Consider the following 18903-nt stretch of genomic DNA (forward strand, 5'->3'; position numbering starts at 1 on the left):
GTCGAGGCTGCAGTGAGCCATGATCATGCCACTGCACTCCAGCCTGAGTGATGGGAGCGAGACCCTGTCTCGAAAAAAAAAAAAGATTATAATGACGCTCATTTTAACTAGCCCTTTGATTTTCAACGTAACTTTCTAATTACATTTTAATCCAAGTTCTATATTTCCTGTGCAATTTCTCCATTCTCTCCAACACCTCCCCTCACTTTATTTTCATTTCAGACACATCTTCAAATTTAAAATTTGCAGCTGGGCGCTGTGGTTCGCGCCGGTAATCCCACCACTTTAGGAGGCTGAGATGGGTCAATCTCTTGAGGTCAGGAGTTCAAGACCAGCCTGGCCAACATGGTGAAACCCCGTCTGTACTAAAACTACAAAAATTAGCTGGATATGGTAGTGCATGTCTGTAATCTCAGCTATCCGGGAGGCTGAGGCAGAAGAATTGCTTGAATCTGGGAGGCGGAGGTTGCAGTAAGCCAAGACTGAGCCACTGCACTCCAGCCTGAGCAACAGAGGGAGACTCTGTCTCAAAAAATAAATAAATAAAATTAAAATTAAACTTTGGAGTTTATTAAGCTCTGTGGGTTTAAATAATAAAATTCTCACATTACATGCTTGTACTAGGACTGCTCACATGTCGCCTGAACTTAAGGATATAAGGATAAAAGTCAGACTGGAACCTAAGGAAACCAGGACGGCAGGCTGCTTCCCGGACCACCAACTTCTGTCCTGCTGCCTAATATCAAATGGATGTTTGTTCAGTGTCTTTCCTTTCTACTTTCTCTTCCCATAACAAATTATTCTTGATGTTAAAGTGCTTTAAAAGGAAGGAAAGATTGAAAGGTAAAAAAATGACACTAATTGGGAAGCTGCTAGAATTAACCAATGTGAAGTTAAAGGTACAGCCAGCTTTAATTTTCTGGTCCATATAATAATACCACAAACAGATGCTGAGCATCACACAATGCAAAGAATTACTAAGAATCTTTATAACCAGACTGGGTGCGGTGGCTCATGCCTGTAATCCCAGCACTTTGGGAGGCCAAGGCAGGCGGATCACGAGGTCAGGAGATTGAGACCACATTGCCGGACGCCTGTAGTCCCAGCTACTTGGGAGGCTGAGGCAGGAGAATGGCGTGAACCCAGGCGGTGGAGCTTGCAGTGAGCCGAGATCGCGTCACTGCACTCCAGCCTGGGCAACACAGCGAGACAATGTTTCAAAAGAAAAAAGAAGAATCTTTAAAACCTAATCTTAACCCTTATTTTAGGATGGAAAAGAGACACAGAAAACAGATACAGAGATTAAATGCACATACTCCCTCTTGATTTCTAGAGCAGTTTATTCCACCTGTATATAAAGTCAATCTCAGATCAAGGTATTTCTCTATAAGGTATTTAACAAAAGAAACTTTCTCTACCAGGTATTTAATAACTAGTTTCTAAGTCTTTTTTTCTCATAATATATATCCTTTTTTCCACCACTTCCACTTATCCATATATAAAACATGTCATGCGTAAGGTGGTAGCATGAGGTATCCCGCAAGAAAATTTGAAATGAGTGAAATGAGACTGCCATCTGCATTAGATCCATAAAAAACCAAACAGATGCAAAGTCACCTTAACAACTAGCTCCCAGGACAGTTGCCTAATATCTGCTTGAGAATATTAACATATCTAAAGAAAAAGAAATTTGTCTATAACAAGGGCAATGGTAGGAGAAAAAAAGCAAGGGGGTAAACACCGTCAATACTCTTACAAGCACAGCCCAGGAAAGGAGTCCAAAGTGTGCACCGTGAACAACACAGGCCACTGGAAAGAATTTCTTTATAGGAGGAGGAGGCCCTCAGGCCCCCATCCCACCCTTAACATTCTCTGCTGAAATTCCAACCTCATAAAGAGATGAACAACATTTGGATTATAATCTGACTCCCCATTTAAATTTGCCTGCCAAGGAGAGGATGTACTAATCATTTCAATATGAGTACATGAGTATGCCACCTCATATGGTATACAGACATATACATGTTCACATGGTACATGTGTGTGTGATCTCTATCTCTCAGTTGGTGAACAAAGTGAATGTATCCACGAAAAGGTGATGTTTTTCAATGGTATGTTAACAAAATTAGGCTCCTAAGGCATATGAAAACCAGAGGCAGACCAAGGATCATGGTTAGTTCTTTAAAGATAATGAGTTTCCCTTTACCAGTGAATTTTGTGATCTTTAATATGAGGGTGACAGCTTCTACTTCATCTGTAATACCTATGGCACCTAATAGAGTATCACATACATCATAGAAATTCAAATGCTTGTTAAATTATTGTATTCTAAAATAAAAAAAGGTTATACTTTGGAAAATGAAGGAAACTAGAAGTCCCATGCCTATGCCAAATGTACAGCTTGAACATCAAAACCTAACAATTTTTAAAAGCATCTTTTTTTTTTTTTTTGAGACAGAGTCTCACTATGTTGCCCAGGCTGGAGTGCAGTGGCGTGATCTCAGCTCACTGCAAGCTCCGCCTCCCGGATTCACGCCATTCTCCTGCCTCAGCCTCTTGAGTAGTTGGCAGTACAGGCATCCACCACCATGCCTGGCTAATTTTTTGTATTTTTTTTTTCAGTAGAGACGGGGTTTCACTGTGTTAGCCAGGATGGTCTCGATCTCCTGACCTCGTGATCCGCCTCAGCCTCCCAAAGTGCTGGGATTACAAGCATGAGCCACTGTACCTGGCCACATCTTTTTTATTTTTACCAAATCAGTACACAATTGTCTAATGTTGTTTCATGCAAATCTGCAGCAAGTTATTCTACATATAATAAGGAAACATTTATTTGCTGGCTGCTAACAGATTTATTACCTTAGCATATCTGTACTTCAGGAATACAATTTGACAGTCACACTAGTAAAACAGTAAGTAAGACACTCAACATTCATCCATGCCATCCATAAATATATGTAAAAAACCACAAAAAAATGTATCAAGTATTATCTATTGCAAAATGAAAGTACATTAATGGTAAACCCTGCCCTTCCCCTCCAAAAAATTTTCAGTCAACTATACTACTCTACCCTCTATTCTGCCTTCTACCCTCCTTCATAAGGAAGCAGCAAACTACCAGTTTCTCATGCATGTTTATTCACACACACACATTCTCTCTGTCACACACACACACACACACACACACACACTAATTCCAGCGTATCTAATTATCACTGTCCTTTGTACACAAATATGTCATGTCAGCGACCGGTTGCTGTTTATGGACAAAAGGGAAGCTTCAAAGACCAATGCACAGATATAAATTCTTGATGTGAAAATATTTCTTATTTATTTTTTTAGAGACAGGATCTCACTATGTTGCCCAGGCTGGACTTGAATGTCTAGACTCAAAATGATTCTCCTGCCTCAGCCTCCCAAATAGTTGGGACTACAGGCATGCACCACTGCACCCAGGCCTTCCACTGCACCCAGCCCTTCATGTAAATATATTTCTTACAAAGAACATTTATTGGGTGAAAAATATGGCTCCAGACGTGGTAGAATTTCCGGGTTTAAAAAACATTTCTCTGTGTTTTAGTATCCTTTAGCGTTAATGCACATTAAGGGAAATTAATGTTTTAGTCTATCAAAAGCCAATTCAGCTAAGTATGATTCCTTTTAAATCACCATTTTGAATCAGAGAAAGATCTGAACTATCACATTGTACTTCCAGAAGCCTACCTGTTAGCATACGTGTTGATAGAATGAACTTCTCTAATCCTAGATGGTGAAATGTGTATTACAAGGAGATTAGATACCACAGGGCTGAGAACTGAGTGGCCTTTCTTTGAGCAAATGTATTGTTTCAGTTACTTACATTCTTTACGTCCTCCAACCACATAAGATACCAAATAATAGCATATATGATTTTGTCAGTCCATACATATAAAACCTATGTCTAAACACATGTCAAAATATGTCATAAAGAATAGAAAAGTAACATTAATGTTTTCTTATGAATAAAGTGTGTCGATTGGGATAAATGTATATGTAACCAAAATTCACATCTGGTGAACATAAAATTTTTACCATAACAATTTTTAAAAGTGATTTCAGGCCAGGCACAGTGGCTCACACCTGTAATCCCAGCACTTTGGGAGGCTGAGACGGGCAGATCACCAGAGGTCAGGAGTTCGAGATCAGCTTGTCCAACGTGATGAAACCCCATTTCTACTAAAAATACAAAAAAAAATTAGCCGGGTGGGTTGGCAGGTGCCTGTAATCCCAGCTACTTGGGAGACTGAGGCAGGAGAATCAGCTGAAACCAGCAGGCAGAGGTTGCAGTGAGCCAAGATGGCGCCACTGCATGTCAGCCTGGGAAACAGAGTGAGACTCTGTCTCAAAAAAAAAAAAAAACTGATTTTAAATCCTCTACAGAATTTTAACAGAATTGTTTGCCCTAGGAAAAAAAAATTTATCCTTAAAATACATCATATCATTTTAAATTAGATAATTACTCTTTATGTAACACGTGAACACTTATGATGAAAAAATGCATGCTCGCCTTGTATAAATTCGAACAGTTAGATATCTAATTAATAGCTGATGCTCACTAAATAATGAAACTTTTGTCTAAAGTAACTGGCAAAAGGCCAGAAACAGACAATGCAGTGAAGAATGGTCCATCAGAATTTCAGAAAAGCAATTACTTAGATGAAAATAAATATCAGCCTTTATTAGCATGAATAAAGAGAAAATTAGAACTGTAAGGGAACAAATATTTCTTTTAATTCAACAATGATGCAATATAGCTGCCTCCAAATTAAGTTACCTTTCATTTGCTCTCAAATTTCTCTAATTCAACGATGAGGTATTTTAATTACAAAATTTGCCAGGTAAACTGTAAAGCAAGCTCATGTTTCCAAATATGCCATGCCAGATTTGAACACGGTTATTTATTTAAAACTTCACTGGACCACTTATTTTGGGTTTGGAGATCATACAATAATTTTCAGTTTTATCTCTGTTGGTGTTTTTCTAGTCATGACGGGATGTCTAGGAAGACAAATTTTCTCAGTAATGGTTTTCTTCCCCCTTTCCTTTTGAGGTATTTATAAAACCAAAAACAATTATTTCTGGGTACTTAATTCCACCCTCCAGGGCATGAAGTGTGTCTCTTATCATACGGAACACCTAGAATGCTTTTAAACTCAATGATAATTAAGAAACATCAAAGTAAAACCAGGGTGTTTCACAGGCAACTAGGAGCTATCATCTTTTGGCTACTGAATGACATATTTCTTGTCCCCTGGAGTACTACCAAGAGTTTTTTACCTAAACAATAGAATGTACTTTTTTAATGTAGCCTTTACTCTTCTGAGGATCAGACATATCCGAGCTTTAAAAGTAAACTGCTAAAGGCAACAAAAGCAAGAATAGACAAATGGAACTGAATCAAACTTAGAAACTTCTGTGCTGCAAAAGCAAAGGAAACAATCAGCAGAGTGAAGAGATAAACTATAGAATGTGAGAAAATATTTGTAAATCATATTTCTGATAAGGGGTATCCAGAACATATAGACAACTCCTAAAACTCAACAATGACAACAAAAAACCTCATTTAAAAACAAGTAAAGGACTTGAATAGATATGTCCACAAAGAGGATATATACAAATGCCCAATAACCATGTGAAAATATGCTTAACAACAGGAATCAAGGAAAGGCAAACCAAAATTGCACTGGGCTATCATCTCACACCTGTTAGAATGGTTACCATCGAAAAAAACAGAAAATACTAATAAGTGATGAGGTTGGAGAGCAATTGGAACCCTTGTGCGCTGCTGGCAGGAAGGTAAACGATGCTGCCCTATGGAAAACAGTATGGAGGTTCCTCAAAAAATTACGAACTACTGTATGATCCAGCTATCCCACTTCTACGTATATGTCCAAAGATTGAAAGCAGTATCTTTTAAAGATATTTGTTTACTTATATTCACAACAGCGTAATTCACAACAGCCAAGAGGTGGAAAGCAAACTAAATATCTATCTACAGATGAATGGAAAAAGAAAATGTGGTATATATACATATGATGAAATATTATTCAGCCTTAAAAATGAAGACAATTCTGTTATATGCTACAACATAAACGAACCTTAAGAACATTAAGTTTCTAGCTAAGTGAAATAAGCCAGAACAAAAAGATAAATACTGCATGATTCCACTTCTATGAGGCATATATAGCAGGCAAACTCTTAGAAATAGAAGCTAGAGTAATGGTTTCCCAGGGCTGGGGGAAAAAGGTAAACAGGAATTTTCATCCAAAGGGTAAAAAAATTTCAGCTTTGCAAAATTAAAATGTTCTAGAGATCTGCTGTACATTAAGTTACAGAAAACACTACTATAACTATACACTTAAAAAGGGTTAACATGGGCCAGGCACGGTGGCTCACGCCTGTAATCCCAGCACTTTGGGAGGCCCAGGCGGGCGGACTGCCTGAGGTCAAGAGTTGGAGAACAGTCTGGCCAACATGGTGAAACCCCATCTCTACTAAAAGTACAAAAAAATTAGCCAGTCATGGTGCCGTGTGCCTGTAATCCCAGCTACTCGCGAGGCTGAGGCACGGGAACTGCTTGAACCAGGGAGGTAGAGGTTGCAGTGAGCTGAAATCATGCCACTGCACTCCAGCATGGATGACAGAAGAAGACTCCCTCTCAAAAAAAAAAAAAAAAAGATTAATAAAGTACATTTTATGTTTGTTTTCTACCACAATCAAAACTGCTCTTTAAAAAGTCAACTTCTAAGAAACTAAGAATAGCTAAAACAATCTTGAAAAAGAAGAACAGAACAAAGTTATAGAACTCACACTTCTCAATTGCAACACTTAATACAAAGCTCAAAGCTACAGTAGTCAAGACAGTGTGGTACTGGCACAAGGACAGACAGAAAGATCGATGGAACAGAACAGAAATTTCAGAAATAGGCCGGGCGCGGTGGCTCAAGCCTGTAATCCCAGCACTTTGGGAGGCCGAGACGGGCGGATCACGAGGTCAGGAGATCGAGACCATCCTGGCGAACACGGTGAAACCCCGTCTCCACTAAAAATACAAAAAATTAGCCGGGCGAGGTGGCGGGCGCCTGTGGTCCCAGCTACTCGGGAGGCTGAGGCGGGAGAATGGCGAGAACCCGGGAGGCGGAGGTTGCAGTGAGCTGAGATCCGGCCACTGCACTCCAGCCTGGATGACAGAGCAAGACTCCGTCTCAAAAAAAAAAAAAAAAAAGAAATTTCAGAAATAAACCCTTATATATCACGGTCAATTAATTTTTGACAAGGGTGCCCAGACACTTCAATGGAGAAAAACTGTCTTTTCAACAAATAGTGCTGGGAACAACAGACATCCACATTCAAAAGAATAAAGCTGTACCCCTACCTCATACTATTTACAGAAGTTAATCCAAATGGATCAAAGATCTATGAATCCACCCTGTAGGAGCTCAAACTGTAAGACACTTACAAAAAAACACACAGGTAAATCTTCATGATCTTGGGTTAGACAATAGCTTCTTAGATAGCATACCAAGGACAGAAACAACAAAAATTGACAAATTAGACTTCATCAAAAATTTCTGTGCTTGAAAAGGCACCACCAAAAACTCAAAAGACAGCTGGGGCTGGGCGCGGTGGCTCATGCCAGTAATCCCAGCACTTTGGGAGGCCAAGACCAGCACATCACCTGAGGCCAGGAGTTAAAGAGACCGGCCTCACCAACATAGAGAGACCCTGTCTCCACTAAAAATACAAAAATTAGCCGGGCATGGTGGCACATGCCTGTAATCCCAGCTACTCGGGAGGCTGAGACAGGACAATGGCTTAAACCCAAGAGGCGGAGGTTGCAGTGAGCTAAGATCACACCACTGCACTCCAGCTGGGTGACAGAGCAAGACTCTATCTCAAAAAAAAAAAAAAAAAAAAAAAAGACAGCCGGGCACAGTGGCTTATGCCCTATAATCCCTGAATTTTGGGGGGTCAAGGAAAGAGGATCTCTTGAGGCCAGGAGTTTGAAACCAGCCTGGGCAACATGGTAATACCCTATCTCTACAAAAAAAAATAATATTAAAAAATTAACCAGGCATCGTGGCTTGCACTTGTAGTCCCAATTACTAGGGAGGTTGAAGCAGGAGGATTTCTTGAGCCCAGGAGTTCAAGGCTGCAGTGAGCCATAATCACACCAATGCACTCCAACCTGCATGACAGCTAGAAAGACCCTGTCTCTTAAAAAAAATAAAATAAAATAAATATAAAAAGACAACTCACAGAATAGGAGAAAGTATTTGCAAACCTTGTACCTACCAGAGGGCTTGTACTCAGAATATATAAACAGTGCTTAGAACTCCACGATAAAAAGACAAATAACCCATTTTTCAATGGCCAGTGGAGATGTCTGTTTTCCAGAAAAGATACACAAATGGCCAATAAGTGCATAAGTTGCTCAACATCACTAGCCATCAGGCAAATGCAAATCAAAACCACAGTGAAATATCACTTCATAGTCACTAGGATGATTCAAATAACAAGATACTACTTCATACCCACTAAGATGTATAAAAATAAAAAGACAATAACAAGGGCCAGGCGCGGTGGCTCACGCCTGGGAGCACTCTGGGAGGCCAAGGTGGGAGGATCATGAGGTCAGGAGATCAAGACCATCCTGGCTAACACAGTGAAACCCGTCTCTACTGAAAATACAAAAAATTAGCCGGGCATAGTGGCGGGCACCTGTAGTTCCAGCTAGGTGCCTGCCACCATTTCCCAGGCAAGAAAATGGCATGAACCCGGGAGGTGGAGCTTGCAGTGAGCCGAGACTGCGCCACTGCACTCCAGCCTGGGCGACAGAGGGGGACTCCGTCTCAAAAAAAAAAAAAAGACAATAACAAGTGTTGAGGAGGATGTAGAAAGACTGGAAGAATTATACACAATTGGTTAGAAAGTAAAATGCTGCGGTTGCGTTGGAAAACAATTTGGAAGTTCCTCAAAAAGTTATAAGTAGACAGGCCATATCACTCAACAATTCTACTCTTACATCCAAGAAAAATGAATATATTATGTCCACAAAACTTGTACATGAATGTTCAGGGCCACATTACTCAAAAAGTGTAAACAACCCAAATGTGCTTTCATTGAATAGATATATAAGAGGTAATATATCCATAAAATGGAATATTAACGTACATTTTAAGTGAGTGAATTATATCTCAATAAAGCTAATAAAAGTAAACTGCTACGATTATATAGTGTTATCATATAAAGTATGAAATGTACCAATTGGAAAGGCACTTAGAAATTCCCAAACTCACTTGACTTACAAATGACAGAACAGAGGCTATCAAAAGTAGGTGGAATAAAACAAGGCCTCTATATATACCCAGTCCCAGCGCTGTTCTCAGTCTCTAACAGGCAACAGCACAACTGCCTTCCAAGGAATAGCCAGTCACCTGCATAGAGATACTGACTGGATGAAGAATAAGTGCAGGATACCAGCAGAGAGTAGCTACCGCCATGTATTCCTGTCTCTTTAATTACCACACAGCACCGACCTATTTTGTTCTAATTCAGGGGTTTTCATTGCCGGGGGAAGAGTTAAAATTATGGCCTTCATCTTCACAAGTCCCTCTTTTCTCTTCTACTACTCCCAACACAAACCATAATAAATGCAAATGGAACTATTAGAAAAAGGAATGTTAAGACACTCATGCTTTTCCTGTGGGAAGGTTACCAGCCTTAGATGATGATGAGAGATTTTTTTTTTTTTTTTTTAGATGGAGTCTTGCTCTGTCACTCAGGCTGGAGTGCAGGGGCAAGATATTGACTCACTGCAACCTCCGCCTCCCAGGTTCAAGTGATTCTCCTGCCTCAGCCTCCTGAGTAGCTGGGATTACAGGTGCCTGCCACCACACCCGGCTAATTTTTGTATTTTTAGTAGAGACAGGGTTTGACCATATTGGCCAGGCTGGTCTTGAACTCCTGACCTTGTGATCCACCCACCTCAGCCTCCCAAAGTGCTGGAATTACAGGTGTGAGTCACCGCGCCCTGCCCCATCTCTATATATTCTATACAGTACTTCCGCCCGCTGGCCAAAAGGCTGGGGCATAGCCCTAGGATAGCTGGGCATTTAGCATCCCACCTGAGAGAGAGACTATGAAAAATAGCTCATCTCTCTTCCCTAAAACAAGGATAACTTAGCCCATACTTTCACAAGACACCAAGAAAAGCTTAACAGAGGTGGATGGGTGCAGTGGCTCACGCTGTAATCCCAGCACTTTGGGAGGTCAAGGCGGGTGGATCACCTGAGGTCAGGAGTTCAAGACCAGCCTGGTCAACATGGTGAAACCCTGTCTCTACTAAAAATACAAAAATTAACTGGGCCTGGTGGCGCGTGCCTTTGTCCCAGTTACTCGGGAGGCTGAGGCAGGAGAATCGCTTGAACCCAGGAGATGGAGGTTGCAGTGAGCCAAAATCACACCACTGCACTCTAGTTTGGGCGACAGAGCAAGATTCCGTTTCACAAAAAAAAAAAAAAAATCTTAACAGAAAGTACAACTGTTAAAAAGCCGGCCGGGCGCGGTGGCTCAAGCCTGTAATCCCAGCACTTTGGGAGGCCGAGACGGGCGGATCACGAGGTCAGGAGATCGAGACCATCCTGGCTAACACGGTGAAACCCCGTCTCTACTAAAAAAAAAAAATACAAAAAATTAGCCGGGCGAGATGGCGGGCGCCTGTAGTCCCAGCTACTCGGGAGGCTGAGGCGAGAGAATGGCGTAAACCCGGGAGGCGGAGCTTGCAGTGAGCTGAGATCCGGCCACTGCACTCCAGCCTGGGCGACAGAGCGAGACTCCGTCTCAACAAAAAAAAAAAAGCCTTGCCTAAAAGAAGTGAAGTCAAGGAAAAATTAAAAATAACTTCACAGGGATCTGGCAATAAGTCATTAACATATTTGAAAAGATATTGGAGAACCTCAAAAAAGTTTGGAAAACTGACAAAATCTGTTGAAATCAGGAGACAAAAATATTTTATTTACCCTCAGTAACAAAGGTTCTCCTATTTTAAAAAGAAAAAAAAAAAAAAGATAAACTTTTGGGTAAAGAGAGACAAATATATTATTATAATGCACCATTTCCAAGTGTTTTCAGAATTCTTTTTTTTTTTTTTTTTTGAGATGGAGTCTGGCTCTGCCGCCCAGGCTGGAGTGCAGTGGCCGGATCTCAGCTCACTGCAAGCTCCGCCTCCCGGGTTCACGCCATTCTCCTGCCTCAGCCTCCCGAGTAGCTGAGACTACAGGCGCCCACCACCTCGCCCGGCTAATTTTTTTGTATTTTTTAGTAGAGACGGGGTTTTACCGTGTTAGCCAGGATGGTCTCGATCTCCTGACCTCATGATCCGCCCGTCTCGGCCTCCCAAAGTGCTGGGATTACAGGCTTGAGCCACCGCGCCCGGCCCAGAATTCTTAATAAGGTAATTCTCTTCATCGCTAAGATGTTAAAATACTTTCCAATATAAAATTTACAAATACTTATTTTATTTATGATTTGAAAATGACCACATTATCATCCTTTTTCTCCTCTGCATCTAGCCAACTAAGCAAATGCATTTCTAAAGAACCAGGCTATGCTAGAGGAAAATCAAAGGGGGAAAACAGTAAAGCAAAATTAATAGGCTACATTATTTTTACACAGATTTTAAAACATATATATGACATCTATGAAATATCTTTTAATTATCCTCTAGGTATGGAAAAAGATAAACTGCTAATAGATCCATTCATATATATGATTTAGTCAGTAATAAAAAGTTATGTCACCAGAAATATTGCCTTTGTCCTCTGAAAGATTTAAAAAAAGAAAGTAAGACTTTTCGTTGCTGTCAAATGTATTCAATTTTCCCCTCAAATGAAGTTTAGATGAAAACAATGTGACTGACAAGCCCCGCACAGGCAAATCTTGGCAACCCTCAACTCTTGTCTATCTCCTTGGCCTGTTAAGCAAAATTCCTTCACAAACTGTTGGTCTTTGCAATAACTCCTACAAAGCTCATTACTGCCAGCGTCGGCCTATCCCCCATGTTGTGCATTTATCCCTGGGATGCATATCAACATGTGGCACATGTCCTTGACATGCACAGAAGAGCCGCACCCCAGGACAGCAGCATGCACGACAATAGTCTCGACTCTTACTTCTTTATGGTTGCTGGGATGTAACCGAGAAATCTAATAACTGTGACAGTGGGGCCTTTCGGTTTTTCCTTGCCTTTCCAGACAGTGAAGCTGCACAGACACTAATGAAAGGTTAAATGAATAGGAATAGTTGACAAGAGGTACAATAAAGAAGGAGCTTGGTAATCCACAGACACTGAGCAGAGATCCTTGGCTCAAGCAGAGAAAGGACAGCACATCGTCGAGTCACAATATTTAAAACAGCTTGCTATACACAGAGGCTTTTGTGTCTGGTTACACGTCTGGCTTTGGACTAAAAAAAAAAAAAGATACTGAAAAGGAATTTCAGCATGGGGCACTTTGGCAAATGTAAGGTCATTATAAGAGAAAAATGTTTTGTGTAGGTTGTTACATCTTTGTAATAAACACAAAAAAGCAGGGACTATCAACTCATGAACCACAAGTTCCAAGACAATACTGTACATTTTGACAACTATTAAATACTGTATCTAGAAGGCTTGATGCTATTCCCACTGGTAAGATACATACACAGTTGAGTCATTTAGGAGTTTCAAATTCTGCCTTCCTTATGGAAGAATTCCTGATACTCATCTTATTAGAGTTTTATAGTCAAGTTCTAGTCTTTATTGAACGTAATTTGTTACAAATACAACCAAAACTCTCAAAGTTACCTTGCACTCCTTGCAAAACTTCACAGCAGTTACCAGCAATTTGTGAAGTACCAGGCAAACTTTTTGTAACTGCAAGCCATTGCAATTGTGAAATGGCCTCAACTAGAATTCCTAATTATTGAACCTATTATTTTTTGGTGCCCTTCTCACTATACCTTAGGGGAAGGTTGTATTCTTTAGGAAGTTTATTTTAAATTATAATAGCAAAACAATTTAAATCACCAAGAAAAAAATACTCTAGAATGTCAAAGAGAAAATAGAGCAAAAAGAACAAAACTGACGTTGTTATGTACGGATATTTTTAAAGAAAAAAGTTACGACTATAGCAAAAAAACAGAATGATATATCTGTAATATCATTCTTAGGCATATTGAGTTAGAATATAGGTTCTTATGCATTGAGTTAGAATATGGGTTCACAACAAATAGTAAAAGCATACTGAGAACATATTTCAAAACAAGGGAGGCTCTTTGAACAGACAAATTAAATTACAGCTGAACTCGAGTGTACTGAGGGTTCTAATAAGCAACAAATAAAGACTTTTATTGGCTAGCAACATAATGAGAGCTACTGTGCAAAATATTTTAAGAAGGAGAAATCTGGGTAGTTTATCTCACTGGATTATATTATTTACTTAAATGATAAATATGTTTGTCTAAAGTAATGCTCCTAAAAACTAGTATATAAATATTAAAGTGCAATTATGATCAATGATTCTTTAACATAAACGTATCACAAATGTTAATGGAAAGTGGTTAAAATGAAATTAAATGACAATTATTGAATGTAATATCATTTAAATCCTATGTCTTTAACTTATTTTTTGACCCATAATAAGTCAGGTTTATAAATAGGTTAACATTTATGCTTATAATACGAAGCATTTATTTTAAAGAAAATTTTTCTCTGGAATACAGCAGTTATACGTAGAACTACTCTAAAACCATCATTTACTGAAAAGGGGTTATCCTTCATAAAGCAAAAGAAGTTAACTCACTTCTCAGTGATTTGGTAGGAAGTTACTTTTAATAGAACTCTGAAGGTTGGCCTCCTAAAACGAGAGTAACTCCCTCAGTTGACAAAAACTACAAACAGTAGTCAAACCAAAACATTTAAAATACAGTATCTAGTTGCATTTTGTCTGATCTTTAAATCACCTGAAAGGCAAAAGCCTAGAAAGCTTAGCTGATACCTTTACTGTTCTTGTAGAAAGTTCTTTTGCTTCTGTCACTGTTTTTTTTTTTAATAATAATAATAAAAAATAGCACCTCCCAATCTAAACACTGAGCCAGTATTCATTACCCACTCTTTTTTTGTGCAACATTCTGATGGCCAGAGTGTTTTTTAAACCTTAAGTATATCTAATAAAATCATGAGGCTCCCTCTAGCTCTTCAGAGGGGAGTTTACTAACCAGTGATACTATATAATTCCCATCCAACAGGAAAGATTTGAGGAGGCTACCTCCCATTCCATATGAAATGTTTTCCACTCTGTTTCTTGTAAGGATATAGATGGTAAATGAGACCATCTGCTGAGTAAATCAGAAAGCGTTGCTCCTTATATATTTATCAAGTTAAGAATCTATTAACTGCTTCCAACGTAAGTTCTATGTACAAAATTCTATAGTGAAACTTTAATCTGTTTAAATCATACAATATAAATTTACCCATCCTGTCTAAAATTAATTTTAATGTCAAAAAACAAACAACAACATGTATGAACATCCACAGAAATGCAAACTTGTGGTCTGGTCTCAGTTTTAAAAATCTACATTTAAATGCAGAATCTCAAAAATTCAGACAAAAAACACTTCATGAACTGTATCTGTGGGATTTATATAAAACAAAGATGCTAATATTATAGAAAACATTTTAATATACCATAGTATTTATACACAACACTAGTATAACGACTTTTTTATTGTTTAACCTTACCTGCAATTTAGTATTGGATATTTGGGGATCATACATTGTTTAGAAGACTATAAATAATATAGTTGAAGTATGCCATCTTACAATAACCATAAAAGCCACATTGTCGACTGGCAAATCATCTCCAACAAGTGAATCTGAACAACACTAAATTGAACTCATATTCACTAAGGCCATCTTTCAAATACTTAAGGAATATTTAAAATCTAGCTGAACCCTTAACTCTAAAATTAAAAGTAAAGGAAACAACTAACTTCAAGTCATCATCTATTTTGGACTCCCTTAATATTAAGAAATATTCCCAGGAACAACAACAAAAAGAATAGCTCCCTCTACCCCCCCACCCCCACCCCTTTTTGAGCCAGTGTCCAATTTCTTCCTTTCTGAACAGCTGTATTATCCAACTTAAGTTGCTCTGCTAATTTCAGTCCCACAAGGACTAACTTGGAAGGCAAAAAAATACAAGAAAAGATCAATTTGCTGGGAAAGATCAAATGAGAAAACTGTGGGGACAGCACCAGGTCAGCGTGTGGAGAACTAAGCAGACCTGTTCTTCATTAACTGCGGCTCTCTGGGGATGTCACACACTACCTGTCCGTGGGCTTTATTGAACCGCCTAACCCGCCTCTCTGTTCCATTCTTCTGGGCCCAAGTGAATCATATCCTGCTGCTGACAAGTTAGCAGGGGACTGCGGCTGCAACATGAAAGTACTTTTCTTTCTTGTCTAAATCAGGCAGATTTTTGAAAAGACGACACAGCATTGACTCGTGACATGGCAAGATGAAACGAGAGGTCTGGGCCGGTCTTGGAGCTGTGCAGATAAAAGTAATCAAATGACACTCCTGGAATGCAAATTGGCATTCTTGACTGCAGCAATTGCACAACCATGAAACATCCCTGACAGCAAGCAAGATTAGGACAAAATGTTATGTAAAGCACTGAACTCAAGAACTCTCACTTGAAAATTCAAACTGTAACACTTACATTTTAATATAGCAATAGTCAGCTCTGCTTTTGTCTGCTTCTTTTTATAATCGCATATCCCTATCTGACAGGTATCTTACATCTCAAATAGAAGAAAAAAAATTAGGTATTAGGAATGTACTGCCGCTATTAATATTTTCCTAATATTAATCGTAAAATATCATGCACAGTTGATTCTTATTCAAAGTCTTACATGCAAACACCACCCAACTTAATATTCTCAAGGAGAAAAAAAGTTTCAGACCTTCCTCAAAATATACTCAAAAGTTCAGGTTCAAGCTCGTTATTACTTCCCTCAGGTAAAGATACTCCTGTACTTTGGTAAAGTGATTAGCAATCTGAACTTTTAATACAGTGCACTCTGGGAACTAAGAACTTCATTAAGACTGAACAGTTTAAATGAAACAGTTACAAATATAATATAAAATACAGATACTCTCTAAAGGCTCACAAGGGACTCTGTGTGTGTGTATGTGTGTGTGTGTGTCCAAAGAGTAAAAGTTTGTACAAGGTCTAACGACTAGGGTACATCTTCAGATCAGACACACTAAGTAACAGTGCCAGAAATAAATTCGTCTCATTTAAAGCATGTATGCGTGTGCACAGTAACATCTGAAACTGCAGAACACAAAGCAGTGGAAGGCAAACAGGCTTAGCCACAGTTCAAAGTGATTAGTATATGGGAATAAATGTGTAGACAAATAGTTAATATAGATATGTAGACAAATAATATAGGCTAGGGTGAAGGGAAGAAAAATAAAACCTGCAACCGGCCTTTACAGTGTTCCTCTGTAAAATGCCCGTTAGAAGAAAAACTCTCAAGCTCTAAACAGATATATTTAATATTCTCTTTTGATGTCTCACGTAAATGCAGCTTTCAACAATTGCAAGTGTCCACGAAGTATATAAAAATAATAATAAAACAGGCCACTTTCTGCCACTTTAATCCTGGGTACACAGGATTATTTTATGATGTCTTTTGTACGTCAGTTTTACAACAGCTTGACTCTAGGGTAAATGGGAACCATCATAAATCGCACGCTGCTTTCAAAACCACTTTAATTTCTGTCAGCGTTACTGTAACCACAGTCCTGGGTTCACGCTTTTGTGTGTGTGTGTGTGTGCACGCGCGCCTGCATTTGACAGTAGCATCTCCTACACTCCAGTTGTGACTTTGATCACTGAAACAAGAGATGTCACATTAGGGAGAAGGGAAGAGGAAAAAAATGCCAACCCGCTATCTCACCTCTATTCTTACATGTTCCCTCTATATACGGAACACACTATGTCAGATGCCCAAGTGGGGGTAACAATAGCAACGCTGGGTGGAAGCAAACTAAAAAGAAGGGAGTGGTCAAGCCCCATTTCCAACAAATCACTTCCCCGAAAGCGGACAGAGCGGCTCATCACCAGGCGAACTAATTGCACGCTTCCTCGCTGCAGAGAAGTCTCTTCTCGTAGAGGGGCTGTGCTGGAGTCTCGCAAAGCCAGCCCATCTCCTCCATCACTTGCACTTGGAACTTTTTTTCAACCTTAAACTCACTTCACAGGAGATTTCACCTAGGGTTTTTCAACATATATAATTTTTTATTCTGCTCCCTCCCCGGGCCCCAAATCCCACCCTCCAGTCAACGTGCAAGTAAAACAAACCGGCTCCTATAGAACTGCACTTCGAAAAGAGCCGTCTCTCTGCAGGGCTGATGTTCCTGCCCTGCGTTCTGCACCTTCTCCGCAAAGCCTGCGGGAGCATTTCCTCCCATCTCCATTTACCACTGGAAGGTTCCGAATGTGAAGAAGATGGGAGGGGAAGAGTCAACGTGCCGGGCCTGGGCGGCTGCGCCCGAGCGCACCCGGCACCCACGCCCAACCGCCGGTCCCTCACTCGGCGGCAAGTTGTAAAAGTTCCCGTAGGTCCCAGCCGCCTTCCTCTCCTCCCCGAGCTCCTGCCAGCGCTCCATTCATCCCCCGCTCCCCTGCACCTCGTCCCCCCAGCCCGTCCCCAACTCCCTGGAACCTCCCTAGCCAGCCGCTCACCTTCGCGTGGAAGCCGCGAGCGCGGCCGACCTTGAGGAGCCCCCTCACACGCGCACCCTCCCACCTGGAGCTCGCCTCGGAAACTTGGGGCCAAGTTTAGGGGAGGACACTGAGAGCGCAGCGGGGATCAGGTCGGACCGGGGTACTGGTCCCCAGCCCGCCCTCCTCAGCGCCCCCTTGCCCCTCGCGCCGCGGGCCGGAGGGCGGACACGGCCCCCGGGCGGCCCCGGTGGCGCTCGGGCGCGGGGGTCATTTCTGAGGAAGTGTAGAATAAAAAGGGAAGGAGGGTGGAAACTTCTTACCATCTCGGCATGCTGGTTGTCAAGTGCAGCCCCCGCCTCTTGGTCTCCTCTTAGCGGCCGCGCCTGGACCAGCCCCTCGGCCGCCGCTGGCTCCCTCCGTCTCGGCCTTTCTCTCCCTCCCCCTCCGAGTTCCTCCGGGCCGCAGCTCTCGCCGCCTCCGCCTCCCCGCCCGCCCGCGCGCGCCCTCGCCGCGGCCCCTCTGCGCTCAGGTGACTGATTTACACTCGCGCCGGGGTCGCGCTCGCGCCCCGAGTCCCAGCCGGCACGGTTCCCCGGCTCCTCCTCGGGACGCAAAAAAAAAAGGAAAGGCCTGTCCCGGGAGGGGGCTGCCCTGCTCGCGGGAGGCGGGGGACCGGCGGGCGAGGTGACCTCGGGGGCCGTGCAAGCCCCACAAGTTTTTCCTCTCTGCAGAATTGTCGTGACTACAATGTTGCTTCCCTTTTGCAAAATAAAAGTCGGTTCGTTGTGTTGTTTGTCCTCAGAGGTCCAGGGGCTTGGTGAAGGAGGATGTATGTTTCTCCCTCCCCCCCGCCCTGTGAGTTGTTTGGGGGCTTTTTGTTTGTTGTTTGGGTTTTTCTTGCTCTGTCTTTCTGGGGATGGAAAAAACAACTTTGTGGGGATGGAAAAACAACCCTGGCGCCCCCGCCGGGGGCTGCGGGCGTGGAGGTGGAGGTGGCTGCTAGCGCCCAGCTGGGACCAAAAAAAAAAAAATGCGGGGAGGGTGTGGGGAGAGGAGGGAAGGAGAGGAGGCTGCGAAACGCCGAGGA

At 41.3% G+C, this 18903-nt stretch overlaps 1 protein-coding gene across 2 annotated transcripts in view; it reads right to left on the reverse strand.

Annotated features, from left to right (window-relative positions):
• BNC2 (basonuclin 2) overlaps positions 1 to 18327 on the reverse strand; it is a 458180-nt gene extending 439853 nt beyond the window's left edge. The window contains exon 1 of one of the 2 annotated variants that reach the window (XM_033237410.1): positions 18137 to 18327. In XM_033237410.1, the coding sequence (XP_033093301.1) occupies positions 18137 to 18139 (3 nt within the window). In that variant the 5' untranslated portion in view covers positions 18140 to 18327. The remainder of the gene's footprint in view (positions 1 to 18136) is intronic. The other variant, XM_033237409.1, reaches the window with a different exon arrangement.
• Positions 18328 to 18903: the final 576 nt, after the last annotated feature.

Source organism: Trachypithecus francoisi, unplaced genomic scaffold (assembly GCF_009764315.1).
Source record: "Trachypithecus francoisi isolate TF-2019V2 unplaced genomic scaffold, Tfra_2.0 Lachesis_group16, whole genome shotgun sequence".
Classification (NCBI taxonomy): domain Eukaryota; kingdom Metazoa; phylum Chordata; class Mammalia; order Primates; family Cercopithecidae; genus Trachypithecus; species Trachypithecus francoisi.